The 13,507-nt window shown below is 45.4% G+C and overlaps 1 protein-coding gene across 4 annotated transcripts in view; it reads left to right on the top strand.

Annotated features, from left to right (window-relative positions):
• The window catches only part of COQ8A (coenzyme Q8A), an 88,950-nt gene that overhangs the window by 29,332 nt on the left and 46,111 nt on the right, over window positions 1-13,507 (top strand). For all 4 annotated transcript variants that reach the window (XM_037895611.2, XM_037895610.2, XM_043543553.1 and 1 more), the window contains exons 2-4: window positions 3,506-3,700; window positions 7,905-8,315; window positions 9,583-9,649. In XM_037895611.2, the coding sequence (XP_037751539.1) occupies window positions 3,524-3,700; window positions 7,905-8,315; window positions 9,583-9,649 (655 nt within the window). In that variant the 5' untranslated portion in view covers window positions 3,506-3,523. The remainder of the gene's footprint in view (window positions 1-3,505; window positions 3,701-7,904; window positions 8,316-9,582; window positions 9,650-13,507) is intronic.

Here is a 13,507-nt window from a genome sequence, read left to right as displayed (position 1 = left end):
TAATTCTTGTGTTATGAGAAGGAGTAAATAACATTTCCTTATTTACTTTCTTCACACCTGTCATGATTTTAAAGACCTCTATCATATCCCCCCATAGTCATCTCTTTTCCAAGCTGAAAAGTCTTATTAATCTCTCCTCATATGGAAGCCTTTCCCTACCCCTAATCATTTTTGTTGCCCTTTTCTGAACCTTATCCAATTCCAATACATCTTTTTTGAGACGTGGCGACCATATCTGCATCCAGTATTCAAGATGTAGGAGTGCTTTGGATTTATATAGAGGCAATATGATATTTTCTGTCTTATCTATCCCTTTCTTAATGATTCACAACCTTCTGTTTGCTTTTTTGACTGCTGCTGCACATTGAGTGGATGTTTTCAGAGAACTATCCACAATGATTCCAAGATCTTTCTTGAGTGGCAACAGCTAATTTAAACCCCATAATTTTATATGTATAGTTGGGATTATGTTTTCCAACGTGCATGACTTTGCATTTATCAACACTAAATTTCATCTTCCATTTTGTTGTCCAGTCACCTGGTTTTGTGAGATCCTTTTGTAGCTCTTTGCAGTCTGCTTGGGACTTAACTATCTTGAGTAGTTTTATATCATCTGCAGATTTTGCCACTGCATTGTTTACCCCTTTTTCCAGATCCACTTATGAATATGTTGAATAGGACTGGTCCCAGTACAGGCCCCTGGGGAAAACCACTATTTACCGCTGTCCATTCTGAAAACTGTCCATTTATTCCTACACTTTGTTTCCTATCATTTAACAATTACCAATCCATGAGAGGACCTTCCCTTTTATCCCATGAGAGTTTACTTTGCTTAAGAGCCTTTGGTGAGGGACTTGTTAAAGGCTTTCTGAACATCTAAGTACATTATATCCACTGGATCCCCCTTGTTCACATGCTTGTTGACCCCCTCAAAGAATTTTATTAGATTGGTGAGGCGTGATTTCCCTTTACAAAAAACATGTTGACTCTTCCCCAACAAATTAGGTTCATGTATGTGTCTGACAATTTTGTTCTTTACTATAGTTTCAACCAGTTTGCCTGGTACTGAAGTCCGACTTACTGGCCTGTAATTGCCGGGATCACCTCTGGAGCCCTTTTTAAAAATTGGTGTCACATTAGCTATTCTTCAGTCATTTGATACGGAAGCTGATTTAAGTGATAGGTTACAAATTAGAGTTAGTAGTTCTACATATTCACATTTGAGTTCCTTTAGAACTCTTGGGTGAATACCATCTGGTCCTATTACTGTTTAGTTTGTCATTTTGTTCCAAAACCACCTCTAATGACACCTCAATCTGGGACAGTTCCTCAGATTTGTCAACTAGAAAGAAGTGAGTGGAAACTTTGTCCATGTGAGCATGGTTGAAGGGCCTGCTGGCCCCTACTTAGGAAGGGGGAGGAAAACAGCAGAATGGTTAAGTGCTGATAGTTTTTTTCAGAAGGCGGGAAAGAGAGGCAGCAGTGCTGCTCCTAGCATGGGTGGGGAGAGAAAGGAAACAGAGCACTGCAACCATACTTCTCATTTAAGAAAAGGGATCAGCGGAATGGCCCACATGGAAAGTTGGAGTTGGGAGGCTGGGTACTTCTTTCATGTCCAGGAGGTGGTGCAGCAACAAAGCTCTGAAAAGAGGTAGGGACTCCTAGAACTCACTTGTTGCGGATGGTTGGAGGGGGACAGTTGAGAACAAGTCTATCTTTGTGTGTCTGTGAGAGCCGAGAATTGACCCACTGGGGTGCAGGTGTTGCAATGGGGGCTAGCAATACTATTTTTGGAGGGACAGAATTAACTGACTAGAGTACTGTGTTAGGGTTTACCTATTGGTGGGGGAGTGAAGATGTGGCCATGTAAATTAATTGGGTGGGATGTGTGTGCAGGTGAGAAAGCATGGCAGTTACAGGTACTCTTCAGTCAGACTAGCTTCGTCCTTGGGGAGGTAGATATTAAGGAAATATTTCAAACCTTGATAATCAGATGTCAAACACATACACTGATGCTTGTTTCAGAGTAGCAGCCGTGTTAGTCTCTAAGGTGCCACGAGTACTCTTTTTCTTTTTACTGATGCTTGTGTGCATAGAGTAGGAAGGGAAGTGGGACTATGCCTAAGGTTATTGGTTGTACCTAACTCTGCCTTCCCTAGAACAGTTCTGTATTAACCTGAAGGTATGCAAGTTCTGAAATAGTGTCCTTTGTGTACATTTGTAGGAACAGGGCTTCTTTCTGGCTGGCTTTCAGGTTGGCTGATTAGCTATTGGATCTCTAAGCAGAGATTCCTAAGCAGAGCAGTTGCCCAAAGGGGGTGGAGGGCAATTTGCTCCTGAGGGAATTACATGCCAAAAATTAAAAAATGTGCACAATATTTTAAAATTCTGCAAATTTTATTTGTCAATAAATAAATGTGGCTCCAGCATAACAGTGGGGAGCACAGGCCACTGGCTGCATTGAGGTAGGAGATCACCCTGAAGCCCCCACCTCCTCCAGTACAGGGACTTGGCAGTGAGGCTGCACCGACACAGTGCAAGGGCTGGGCCTGCCCTCTGCGCCAGGTATACCAGGTGGCCAGGCTCAGCCCAGCAGGATCCACGTTGTAGAGGGGCTCAGTTTGGGGGGATCCAGGTGTAGGGTGAGAGGTTTCTGGGTGCGGGCAGCTCAGTGGCAGATCTGCATGCAAAGGGGATGTGCAGGTGTATGGGGTCTCTGCAGGGGTTCCAGGTGAAGATGGTTGGGGCTCGGCGGGGGGGTGTCTGGGTGCTGGGGGAATGGGGCTTGATGGGGTGGGGGTCTGGATGTGGGGCTTGTCAGAGGGGTCCAGGTTTAGAGAGATGGGGCTTGTCAGGGTGAGGGTTTGATGGGCCTGCTTACCAGGGGAGCCCCAGCTGCTGCTGAGGGGACACCACATGCTGGGGCTCCTGCTTCCCCCCCCCCATGATTCCCCTATATCCTCTTCTTCTCCATCCCCCTCCCCTCACTCCCACATTCCCTCCCCCTGCCTTATTCCACTCACTCCCTTCACCACTGCCTCTTCCCCTCACCCCACCTTACCCAGCCCCACCGCAGGCACTCACTGTTGCACAGAAAACAGGAAGGCTCCCAGCACACAGAAGGGTAGCACAACCGGCGCTAGGAACCAGGGGGTGGCGTCCAGCGTCAGTGTCAGTGGAGCCCAGATGCAGCCTCCTTCAGCTGGGAAGCTCTGTGCTTGCAGAAATGGGGGGTGGCGCAGAAATGGGGGGTGGCACATAACTGCGTGTGCCCCCCATGCCTTTTCATCAACACCCCCCCCCCCCCCCCCCAGCTTACTTGCCATTTTCTGCAGGGAAGCACAAGAATTCTGCGGAGGGTGGGAGGGGTGTTTTCTGCGGGTGCAGAGTCTCACCAGGAATATCAATTGGAACATGACGTTGACTCTCATGAGCAGTTTGATAAGTAGTTGGAGATTTTCTCTTACTGTTGCTATATTCCATGATTCTCTGTTGTGTTTTTCAGCGCTGAAAGGGGTCAGTCATGGCAGGTGATGCCATCATGCTGATCAGAGGCTTGGCTAAGCTCGGTAAGGCCATTATAGAAACCCAGGTAGGACAGCTGCGGCAAGCAGTTGTTGGTGGCGATGCAGTTATCGTTGCAAGGACCTTTCAGACCACTGTTGAAGAGCAATTCAGTGCTGCCATGGGAAAGATGCAGGTAAGGAAGACTTTGTGTGTGTGTGTGTGCGTTTGTGTGTGCACGCATGTGCCATTTCCCAGGAGTAAGGCATCTTTCTCCCATAGGTTGTATGTTACTTGTCTGTGAAAGGGGTCATCTGTGTCTAAGAGGTAATGGGTGGTTCTCTGCACATAGTGCTCCTGAGGGCATTCTGCACCAAAAAAAAAAAAAAATCTGCTCACAATATTTTAAAATTTTGCAAATTTTATTTGTCAAATAAATGTGGAGGCTCCAGCATGGTACTGGGGAGCACAGGCCACTGTGCAGCTCCCCCCTGAGACACAGACTCAGTGGTGAGGCTGCACTAAACCCTGACACAGTACAAGGATTGGGCCTGCCCCAGAAACACCCCAGAGCCCTGCCCCTCTGTGTGGGCAGGCAGGCTCAGCAAAGCAGGATCCAAGTGTGGACTAGCTTAGTATGGGGGGATCTAGGTGTGGGTTAGGAGGGATCTGTGTGGGGCAGTCTGGGTGCAGGCAGCTCAGTGGGAGATTTGGGGGTGTGTGGGGGAATCTTGGATGCACAGGTGCTTGTTGCGGGGTGGGGTTCTGGGTGCAGTGGTAATGGGATTCTGCAGGGGAGTCCAGGTGAAGGTGGTTGGGGCTCAGCAGGGAAGGTCTGGGTGGGGTGGGAGGGATAAAGCTTGGCACGGGGGTCTGTGTGTGAAGGGCTCAGTGATGGTGTTCAGATGCTGGGGGAGTGGGGCTCAGTGGGACGGGGATCCAGATGCAGCTGGTTGGGGCTTGGTGGGGCTCGGGTGCGGGAGGCTTGTCAGAGTGGTCTAGGTGCAGGAAGAGTGGGGCTTATGGGCTGATTTGATTGCGGTGGGAGGGTGAGGCTCGGCGGGAGGGTCTGGATGTACATGGGGTTGGGCGGATGTACATGGGATTGGGCAGATGTAGGAGTAGCTCCCTGTACAGGGATCCCTCCCCCTGCAGCTGAGGAGTGATCGGAGGGGGGCGGGAGGGGGTTTGCAGAGCTTCCTGCAGCCAGGGGAGAAATCTGTAGGTGGGTTTGATTCTGCCCCAGATGCTGTGCAGGGGATGAGGAAGTCCCATCCTTCCTAGCCCAGCCACGACTAGCAGCTGAGCCCAGTGCATGGAGGAGCCACCAGCTGGTCTTCCCTTGTCCTGACTCCTGCCCCACAGTGATTTACTGCTCTGATGGCTGCCCTGGTCACCCAAAACATACTGCCGTGGAGGATTGCATGATCCCTTCTGTGATTTTTACCTTTGCTTCCCCGTCAAAGTCATTTTTCTGCCGGGAAGCAAAGAAAGGGGACATAAATTCTGCACAGAATTCCCCTAGGAGTAACATAGGGTCCTCCCAGCTACTGCAGGATGCTGAGACAATAGACAAGGTCTGCTGGTATTCTGAGGCATGGATTGTTAATGCTACACCATGAAAATTCAGGTGATAGCTTGTAGAATATTGAAAAAAATTATCTTAAATCAATATTGTCAAAACTGATTCTACAGTTTGGGTGGGGGGTCTCTTTTCTTTTTAAAACCCTCATTCTTCAGTATTCTTGAAATACAGCATCTTTGAGTGACTCACCCACAACCAGACCAGAGTGCTTGGGTTACCTGTCTTTCAGTTGGGTGAATGGAATGGGCAAACATCTTCCTGTTTCTGTGCACAGGTGAAGGGATTGACATATGGATGAGTTATGCACTGTGAAGTCCTTTGAGAGCAATGCTCTTGTGAGCAGGCAAGGTACTGAGATTCAAGCACAAAAGGGCAGCATGGTGTGTTCCAAGTGCGAAGGCATACCTGGGAGGCCTACTGTTCATGGCTGCTTTTTTGTTTTTCCCAGGAGAGAGTTGTGAGGTGAGGCTGAGGATTTAAGGTTTAGAGGACTCTTGAGACTGTGGTATGAAAACACAAAGCAAATGGGAGATCATGTTCTCCATTAGGATAAATATCCAGTAGGAATTTTTTGTTTCGTCAGATAACTTATTTGTATTGTGGAAATGCCTGGGAATTCCGATTATGGACTGAAAGCTTTTTTGTCAAGAGTTAAGGTCTGGCTAAGATTGAAAAGGGAAAAGGTCAGCAGCTTAGATATTTACAAACTTCGGTTGCCAATGGTTACCCCTCTCATTTGGCTGTGAGAATGGACTTGTATAAGGTGAATTTTCTTTCTACCTTTGCACTTAGCCAGTTCTTGTTTCCTCTGTGGAATTCTGCCGCTTTGCAACTCGTCTGCCATACCCCATGGCAGGTAGTATTTTCTGAAGAACTCAGGGCCAGATTTTTAAGTGTTCAGTGCCCACAATTGGGCTGGAATTTCAAAGGTGCCATTTTCCCATATAGGAGCCTAAATAAAGGCCAGATTTTCAAAAGTGTTCAGGAGCTCCTATTGTGATCCTTATGGCCAGACTTACATAAGTGCTCCACACCCAGGATGCTGACATCTCTTGAAAATCTGGCGCTTAGTGCCCTGGGAGGACATGAGTCTTTAAATCAAAACTTGCATGTCTTTCTAAAAGATGTGTTATAGCTGAAACACAAGTTATGGGCACGATGCTGTAATTACTGGATGAGATTCTATGGCCTGCATTACACAGGACAACTGAGTACATGATCATTCATAATAGTGGTCCCTTCTGGCCTTAAAATCCATGAATCTGTCATTTTTGGTTGAAGTTTGCCATGATTTTGGTGACCTGCAGAGCCCCCTAAGTGTATCTGGTTGTTGGTGCTTGTGGCAATAACTTTTTGGCTGCCGTTACCTTAATCTTAGTTTTCCTTTTGCCATCCCAGGTTTGCAATATTTATTTTAAAACTTTTCTTCAATCTCTCTGGTCCCAGGGTCTAATATGGCAGTACTTTGTGTTCTGATCAGCTTTGGCAGGAGAGAATTAGGGAGAGCTCTGCTCAAACCATGGCAAATTTCTATAGCATTTTTTTATGCACTTCTCTGCAAAAGTGGAAGATCGTATTTATAGACTTGAAATACAGCTCGCTGTCTGAATCATTGTATTAGTAGCTGCAGCCAAAACAAGAGTATAAGAATGTGTCGGCAGTCTGGGGTTTGTCTGAAGAAGAGAATGTATATTACTAGATGGAAAAAGAACCTTCTGCAGTAAATGAAACTCTCTCCATCCCTTGCAGCCCTTGCCAAATACTGACTATTTAAGACTTAAGTACGAAGAGAAGAAATTCGCTCACTTCACACCCTGGTGGGAGGTGGGTTGCTGCTGCTGCACTGATTAAACCTGCAGAGATATCTCCCCCGCCCCAATGTTGGTGCTGGAAATTGCATGAGACCTGCCTGCATAACAGGAAGGGCTATGTCCTGCATTTCTTCCTCAAATAATTAGCATTTGGGTAAGAGCCTAGAATATGCTGCTGTCTGCCTGACTGTAAAATGATTAAAACATTGATTTGGTTGCAGTTCTCAGCAGCACCAACAGGGTCTGTTTATGACTGAGGCAGGTAACGGGAGTCCCAAGGGCACTAGACAGTTCATTAACACTCTGTTTCTTGCTTTGATGCTGCCAATCAGTTTGCGGTATTCGCAGATACCTGGAATAGCAAGGTAGGTATCACAAGACAGGACCCAAGTGCATTGGCAGAGCTAGGTTGGAAAAGTTTGCCTGGCAACACCTCACATTGAGCTTAGCTGTGAGGTCACACCCTTGCTTTAAGCACAAAATAATCATGCTCGCAATGAAGTGTACAAATACTATAATAACTTGTTGGCTGGTTAAAGAAATACTATTTTCTTTTGTTCGTGGAATCAGCCACGTGGGGCTAAGCTAAATTGCTCTATGATTAGACATTCAATTAGCACTTCTGAAAGACTTTAAGGTGTAAAAATACCTAAACTATGAATAATGGGGAAGAGTGCAAGAAGGATAAAAACGGAAGTCTTCAGTGATGTGTGAGGGAGTACCAGGGGAGGGATGATAGCAGATCATTTCTGTCATCAGGTCTATAGAACCCATTGCTGTAGTAGCTAAGTACTGTGTTCAATATAAATGGTCTCCAGAATTCTTGTACCTTCCCATGTACCCAGACTGTGTGTATGATGTGGGATTGACTGGATATACCTAGGAGTACCTCCCCTTGAAATCAGTACGACCTAGTTACACTCACAGGTGAGAGGATCTTTGTTTGGTGTCCTGTGGGTTTTTTTAAATTTCTGGTTTCTGACATATTCCAATGTTACTTGCAGGATCTGGGTAAACAGCAAGAAAACTTAACTGATCTCGGTGAGGATTTTGGGAGTGATTACAATTTCTCGGGGCCAGAGTCATCAAATGCTACAAAAGACTTCTCATCTCCACGCCAGCCCGACAAAGGTAGTGGTACAGAGGGTCCAGCTTACAGCTATGCCACAAACGGACCTTTTAGAAATTTCAGCGAGATTGGAGATGCAAGCCCAGGGCAGATTCCCTTCTCTGCCAAAGTGAATGCAAAGCTATTTGGAGGCTTTAGGGACCCTGGAAATCCTTTTGCTGCTACTTTTGGGCAAAACAGGGCTTTTCACCAGGACCATTCCTCTGTCAGTGGGCTAACAGCTGAAGATATTGATAAAGCCAGGCAGGCCAAAGCCGATCCAGAACACAAACCTCACAAACAAATGGTATGTGTTTTTATTAATGATTTCCAGTCCTCTGCTTTAGCCACACAATCATCCTTTCTCACCCTCTCCTACCGCTTCTCCTTTGAATTTGGCTTATTGCTACGTGGGTGGGAAGGGGGATGGTATCTGTTTTTGTTTTTAATTGCAGTCTATGCAATGTTGTTCTGTCACATCCCCCCCCCCTCCCCCCCCAAATTCATCTTCTGTCAGAGGATGGTTAAAATGTGTATGTGAAATTAGAATTGTTCTCTACTAACAGCTGCTCACCTGTCATATGTGTGCCACTGCATGCTTAGGATAGTTAAGGGTCTATATTTACTCTTAGTTTGCAGACTGAGACATGGAGCAGGTGCAGACAGCTGTAGGCTTTGGCAGTGCAAGGAATGTCCTCTGAAAGAATCCATTCTGGTCTGGAGGGGACTGTACTGGCTAGATGGCAATCTCAGTAGGGGTGTGAAAGATTGAGTGGGCAGTATATGCTGAAAACCTCTGAACTGAGAGTGTGATCCCTCCAAGTCAGGCTTGCCCATAGGATAGCATATGGGAAGCTTGCACTTCTACCCCAGAGTATAAACATACCTAGGAGTGGCATAATCTTGCAAATGCTGACCGGGTCACCATGCCCTCATGTGAAAGAGGGAGGAGAGACTATAGTGGAATGAGAGAGTGCACAGCAAAGAGATTTGCCATCATTGGTCTGGCGCTCTCCTTTTCCAAACCCACTCCAGATGTTTCCAGGGTTTGCAGTTCATTTAACCCACTGGGCTGCTTTTAGTAAACCCGCTTGTGCTTGTACTACACTTGTAACTGGAGGAGTAGTCTATAGTGCTGTGAACACGGTAACTTTCAGGAGCACTAATTTCACTAATGCAAGGTGTGTTGGTTTTATGGACCCTACTATATCACGTAGGTCAAAGGGCTGCCTTGTTAGCTATAGACATGGGCTACTTAGACATGAACATAAACCCTTTTATCCCTCTTGCTTCCCTCTCCGTGGCTCCCCCAGTATTTGTCACTGGAGATGTTCAGTGTTTGCTTCAGTTTACAGTTTGCATGATACATTGTGTTCACTTGGAAAAACATGAGCTTCTAGAGGCTATAGGGACCAGTGCCCTAGAAATACCTAGAGTGGAATTTGTGGGATGCTGATTTCTAGCACGGTGAAGGTTTTCAGGCATCAAATAAGTTATGTTCTTATTTTCTTTGGTAGCATCAACCTCTCCTAGCTGAGTTTCACTGTGGATTTTTTTTTCTCCCAATCATGCAGCTCAGTGAACGGGCCCGAGAGCGGAAGGTGCCAGTCACAAGGCTTGGGAGACTCGCTAACTTTGGAGGTGAGGGGTGTGTGTGTGTGTGTGTGTGAGAGAGAGAATGGAGGTGAGGGGCTGGCACTTGTGCATGTATTTTTTGTATTAGTCAATGGCCATGAGGGTGCTGACGGTGAGGCATCAGGGAAGAGCTGAGTGCTGCAGTAATGAAAACTAACCACTTCTGTTCTAGTTAAGGACTCCATTAGCATGTGCCTTACTACAAATGGGTGGTTTGGATCAACGCTAAGCTCATGCTGCTTTATTATGGTTCAGATCTCCTCCACTGATCTGAGTGGAGTTGGAGCAAGGATGAATCTGACCCACGTGCAGTGGGACGCGTTGCAGAGGCCAAACCCCCAAAGTTGTTATGTGCATGTTCTCAGACCTGGCTCTGTCACTTTGTTCTCTCCTGTATTCTCTGGCTACCATGCAGCAGTCTGCCTCTAGTGGAAACACATGCTAGTCTTAGAAGTTCTGTGTGGAGGATTTGGTAGGGTGCTGCTACTCTTCTTGGTAATACTCTGTTCCTTCACCTTTCTGTTTTTTGTTTAGTTACCTGTTAGCCAATAAAAATGCCTCTGCTCCTGCAGACTTGCATCCATTTTTTTTGAGGGAATCCTTCCTCTGGTTACTTTAACAGCATGAAGTACTCTACAGTAGCTTGCCTTAGTTTGAACTGATCCATACTGTTCACTTGACTGGTGGCCAGATGTTATGAAATGTATTATTCTGGTGGAGGGTGGGGAATTTATCTGCAGAACAGACATGGACAATGTATTTATCTCATTAGTAAAGTACTTTCTAATTGGAAAGTATGAAGGGCCTGATCCTACAAGCTTTCTTTGTGAAGAATTCTCATTGAAATCAGTGGGATTTCTGTGCATGAATTGCTTGCAGGATTGGGCTCATACTGAAAGAATTGGTGCTTTTTAAGATAGACCTCTTTATAGCAGTAATAGCTGGCACTTGCATAACACGTTGCATCTGAGGATTTCAAAGGGCATAACAAATGTTCATGAAACTACACAGTATCTCTGTGAGCTAAGGGAAGTATTACACCCAGATTATAAATGGGAAAACGCTCATGGAAGTGCATGACTCCCAGTCTCCTATAATCATTAAACTTGCAGCCTTTTTTTTCCTTTTTCTTAGATGTGATCATATTGTTTACAGGTAAATGCAGCATAATTACATTGTGAGTTTTCTCTCAAGTAGTGATTTTAGAGCCTGTCTTCACATGTGTCAGGACTTCACAAAATCTGCTTGAAACACACAATCTAGACATCCCCAAATATTTAATACCGTGAGGTGGTCTGCCCAATACTGTTCAGACCTGCCAGTGTACAGGAGTATTTCCTTAGCCTACTTATTATGCACACACTCTCCAATATATGCTTGCTGGAAAGAGCTGGAAAGGAACAGTTCCTTACAGTGTAGCTTTGCTTAGGATAAGCAACGCTTAAATTGCAGAATGCGGGGAGAAGACTCCTACCACCTTCAGGGAATCTGAACTCTGCATTTCAGTGCAGGGGTTCTTACCCACCTCATTCTGCTCTGCCGCATAAAGAGGACAATGCATCACGATCTACTTCTTGGACTAACAGCATCTCTTTAAAAACAATTTTTTTTGAAGCTCTGAGAGCATACAAGCCTCCTCAGATTTGAAGCACTGACATTGGTGCTTCTTGCACCCTAACCCATGTTTTGAGGAAAGCATGTTGCATTACTGCTGTCTGTTCATTTTCCACATAACCAGATTTATCCTAGCTGCCTGCTGACAGCTGCTTGATGTGAAATGGCAACTGTCCATGCTGTCTGTCTCTGGACTTTCAGTACTGTAGACATACAGCTCCAGTTCTTTGCATCCAAGACTGTCTCATGAGGAATGGCTGACTCCTGCTTCAAGCTGGAAAGTTACCCTGAGAGGGTGGGGAGGAGAGAAGTGAAACTTCTTTAATAATTAATAATAATAATAAAAAAAAAAGAGTGGGGGTGGGGAATACATTGTTTACAGCCAGGGCCATTTGGAAAACATTCTTCTCCATACATCACTCTCCTTTCTGAGGTGCTTGAAATTGAGGTCAAGAACAGCTGGGCTGTTGCTTTCAGCCTGTTCTTGGTTCCTGGTTTGCTTTTTTGGATCTTGGTGAAGGAACAGAGGGGGTTTTGTTCAGTTTCCCCAGGTTCATGCCTTCTTCCTTGATAGTGTCAGGAACTGATGAGCCTTTTCTGCAACAATAGGGAGAAGTATGATCTTGTTAGCCTCTAATAGGTGTCAAGCCTCAGGTGGGTTGATTCAGTACCAAAGCCTCTCCTTTGGTGGCTGGGTGGGATGGCTAATGTTTGAAAGGGTCTTTCTCCTCTGAAGTAGTGAATCAGAATCAGGGGAATGATGGATCATCTGGAGTAAGAGGGAAAGCTCTTTAATTAAAGGACCTGGGTATTGGCTGGCTTGAGAGATATAACTAACTTCAGAATACTTCAGGCAAGTGTGAGGTCTGTTATGTGTGGAGATGTGGCTCCGTTTACAGTTAAAAGCAGCTTCTGTACATTATTTACTCTAAGTTTAGAACTGTTTTTGGCCTGCACATGTACTTAATAAGAAAAACAGTATACTGTAAATCCATGTCTGGTAACTCCAGACAATGATTTTACTTGGCTTGCTTTAATCTGATGAGGTGAATGCCCTCTTCTAATTAAAACTTAATACTACATTTTAAAACTCTGGTGCTATGTACACAGCACCATGTGAGATTCCTTGAGCTGCTCCACAGCAGTAATCACAGTAACTTCAAAGCTCAGGGTCTGGTTATTGGAGGTGCTGAATGCTTACAGTTTCCATTGAAACTGTTGTGAGCTGAAGAATCTCTTCACTTTGAAATTGTCCCTCAGTTGCTTAAGAGAATTGGTACAGCATGTGGCTTTGTGTATGGGAGTTGTGGCAGGAGTAGATGACAAATAGAGAGCTTATTAACTGGCTAGAGCCAGTCATGTTTCTCAGATCTGTGTATGCTCATATTTAATATCTGTGCAGTAACACAGGTCTTAAGTAAAGGGCAGCTGCCAGTAAGATGGCAAAACAGTCACTGCTGATCCAGGGTAAAATCAGTAGGGAAAACTGTTCACCTACTAATGTGTCTGTTACAAATATAGGCTTTTTAAAAAAAAGATATAGGTAAAGACTTGTTAGTTGTCCTGATTAGGAGTTTTCTTCAAGAAGACATGACCAGCTTAGGGCATGATCCGCTGTTCACTTTTGCCTTGCTTGTAAATGCCACGTCGGCTCCACACTGTAGATGGCCTTCTGCAGGAATTGTAGTATTCACAGAGCAGAACAGGCAGAAGTGGCAAGCCAGGTAAGCCTGTCTGCTGTTCAGAGAATTAAGTGTGACCCACTAAACCAGGGGTACTCAATATGCGGACAGCAGGCCAAATCTGGACTGCCAGAAGCTTTTGAATGGACCGTGGAATCTTTTTATTTACTTATTATCATTGTTGTTTTCATATTTTCTCTGGAGTCTGGACCTTGACTATATCTTGACCAAGAAATTTGGACCTTGACAAAAAATAATTGTTGACCCCTGCGCTAAACCTTCACCAATAGCTGAGGTCAGCAAAGGAGGCCCACAGTAGCTGCTCCCATCTCCTTGCACGTGCCCCTGTCTCTATGGAGGTTCTGAATGGCTATTACTAGCCTTTGAGGAGAGGGCAGCAAAGGTCTTACATGGCCTTCATCACTAGTACTGGATACCTCACAAGTCTTCTGGATGTCATTCCTGTCTCACAGGAGTGTTGTGAGAAGTATTACTCCTGTTTTTATATGCAAGGAGCTAAGGCACAGGGCACATTAAGTGATTTGTGCAAAGTCGCAGAGGAAGTCTG

The sequence above is a fragment of the Chelonia mydas genome, chromosome 3 (assembly GCF_015237465.2).
Source record: "Chelonia mydas isolate rCheMyd1 chromosome 3, rCheMyd1.pri.v2, whole genome shotgun sequence".
NCBI lineage: Eukaryota > Metazoa > Chordata > Testudines > Cheloniidae > Chelonia > Chelonia mydas.
This window is presented reverse-complemented; position numbering and strand designations above follow the sequence as displayed.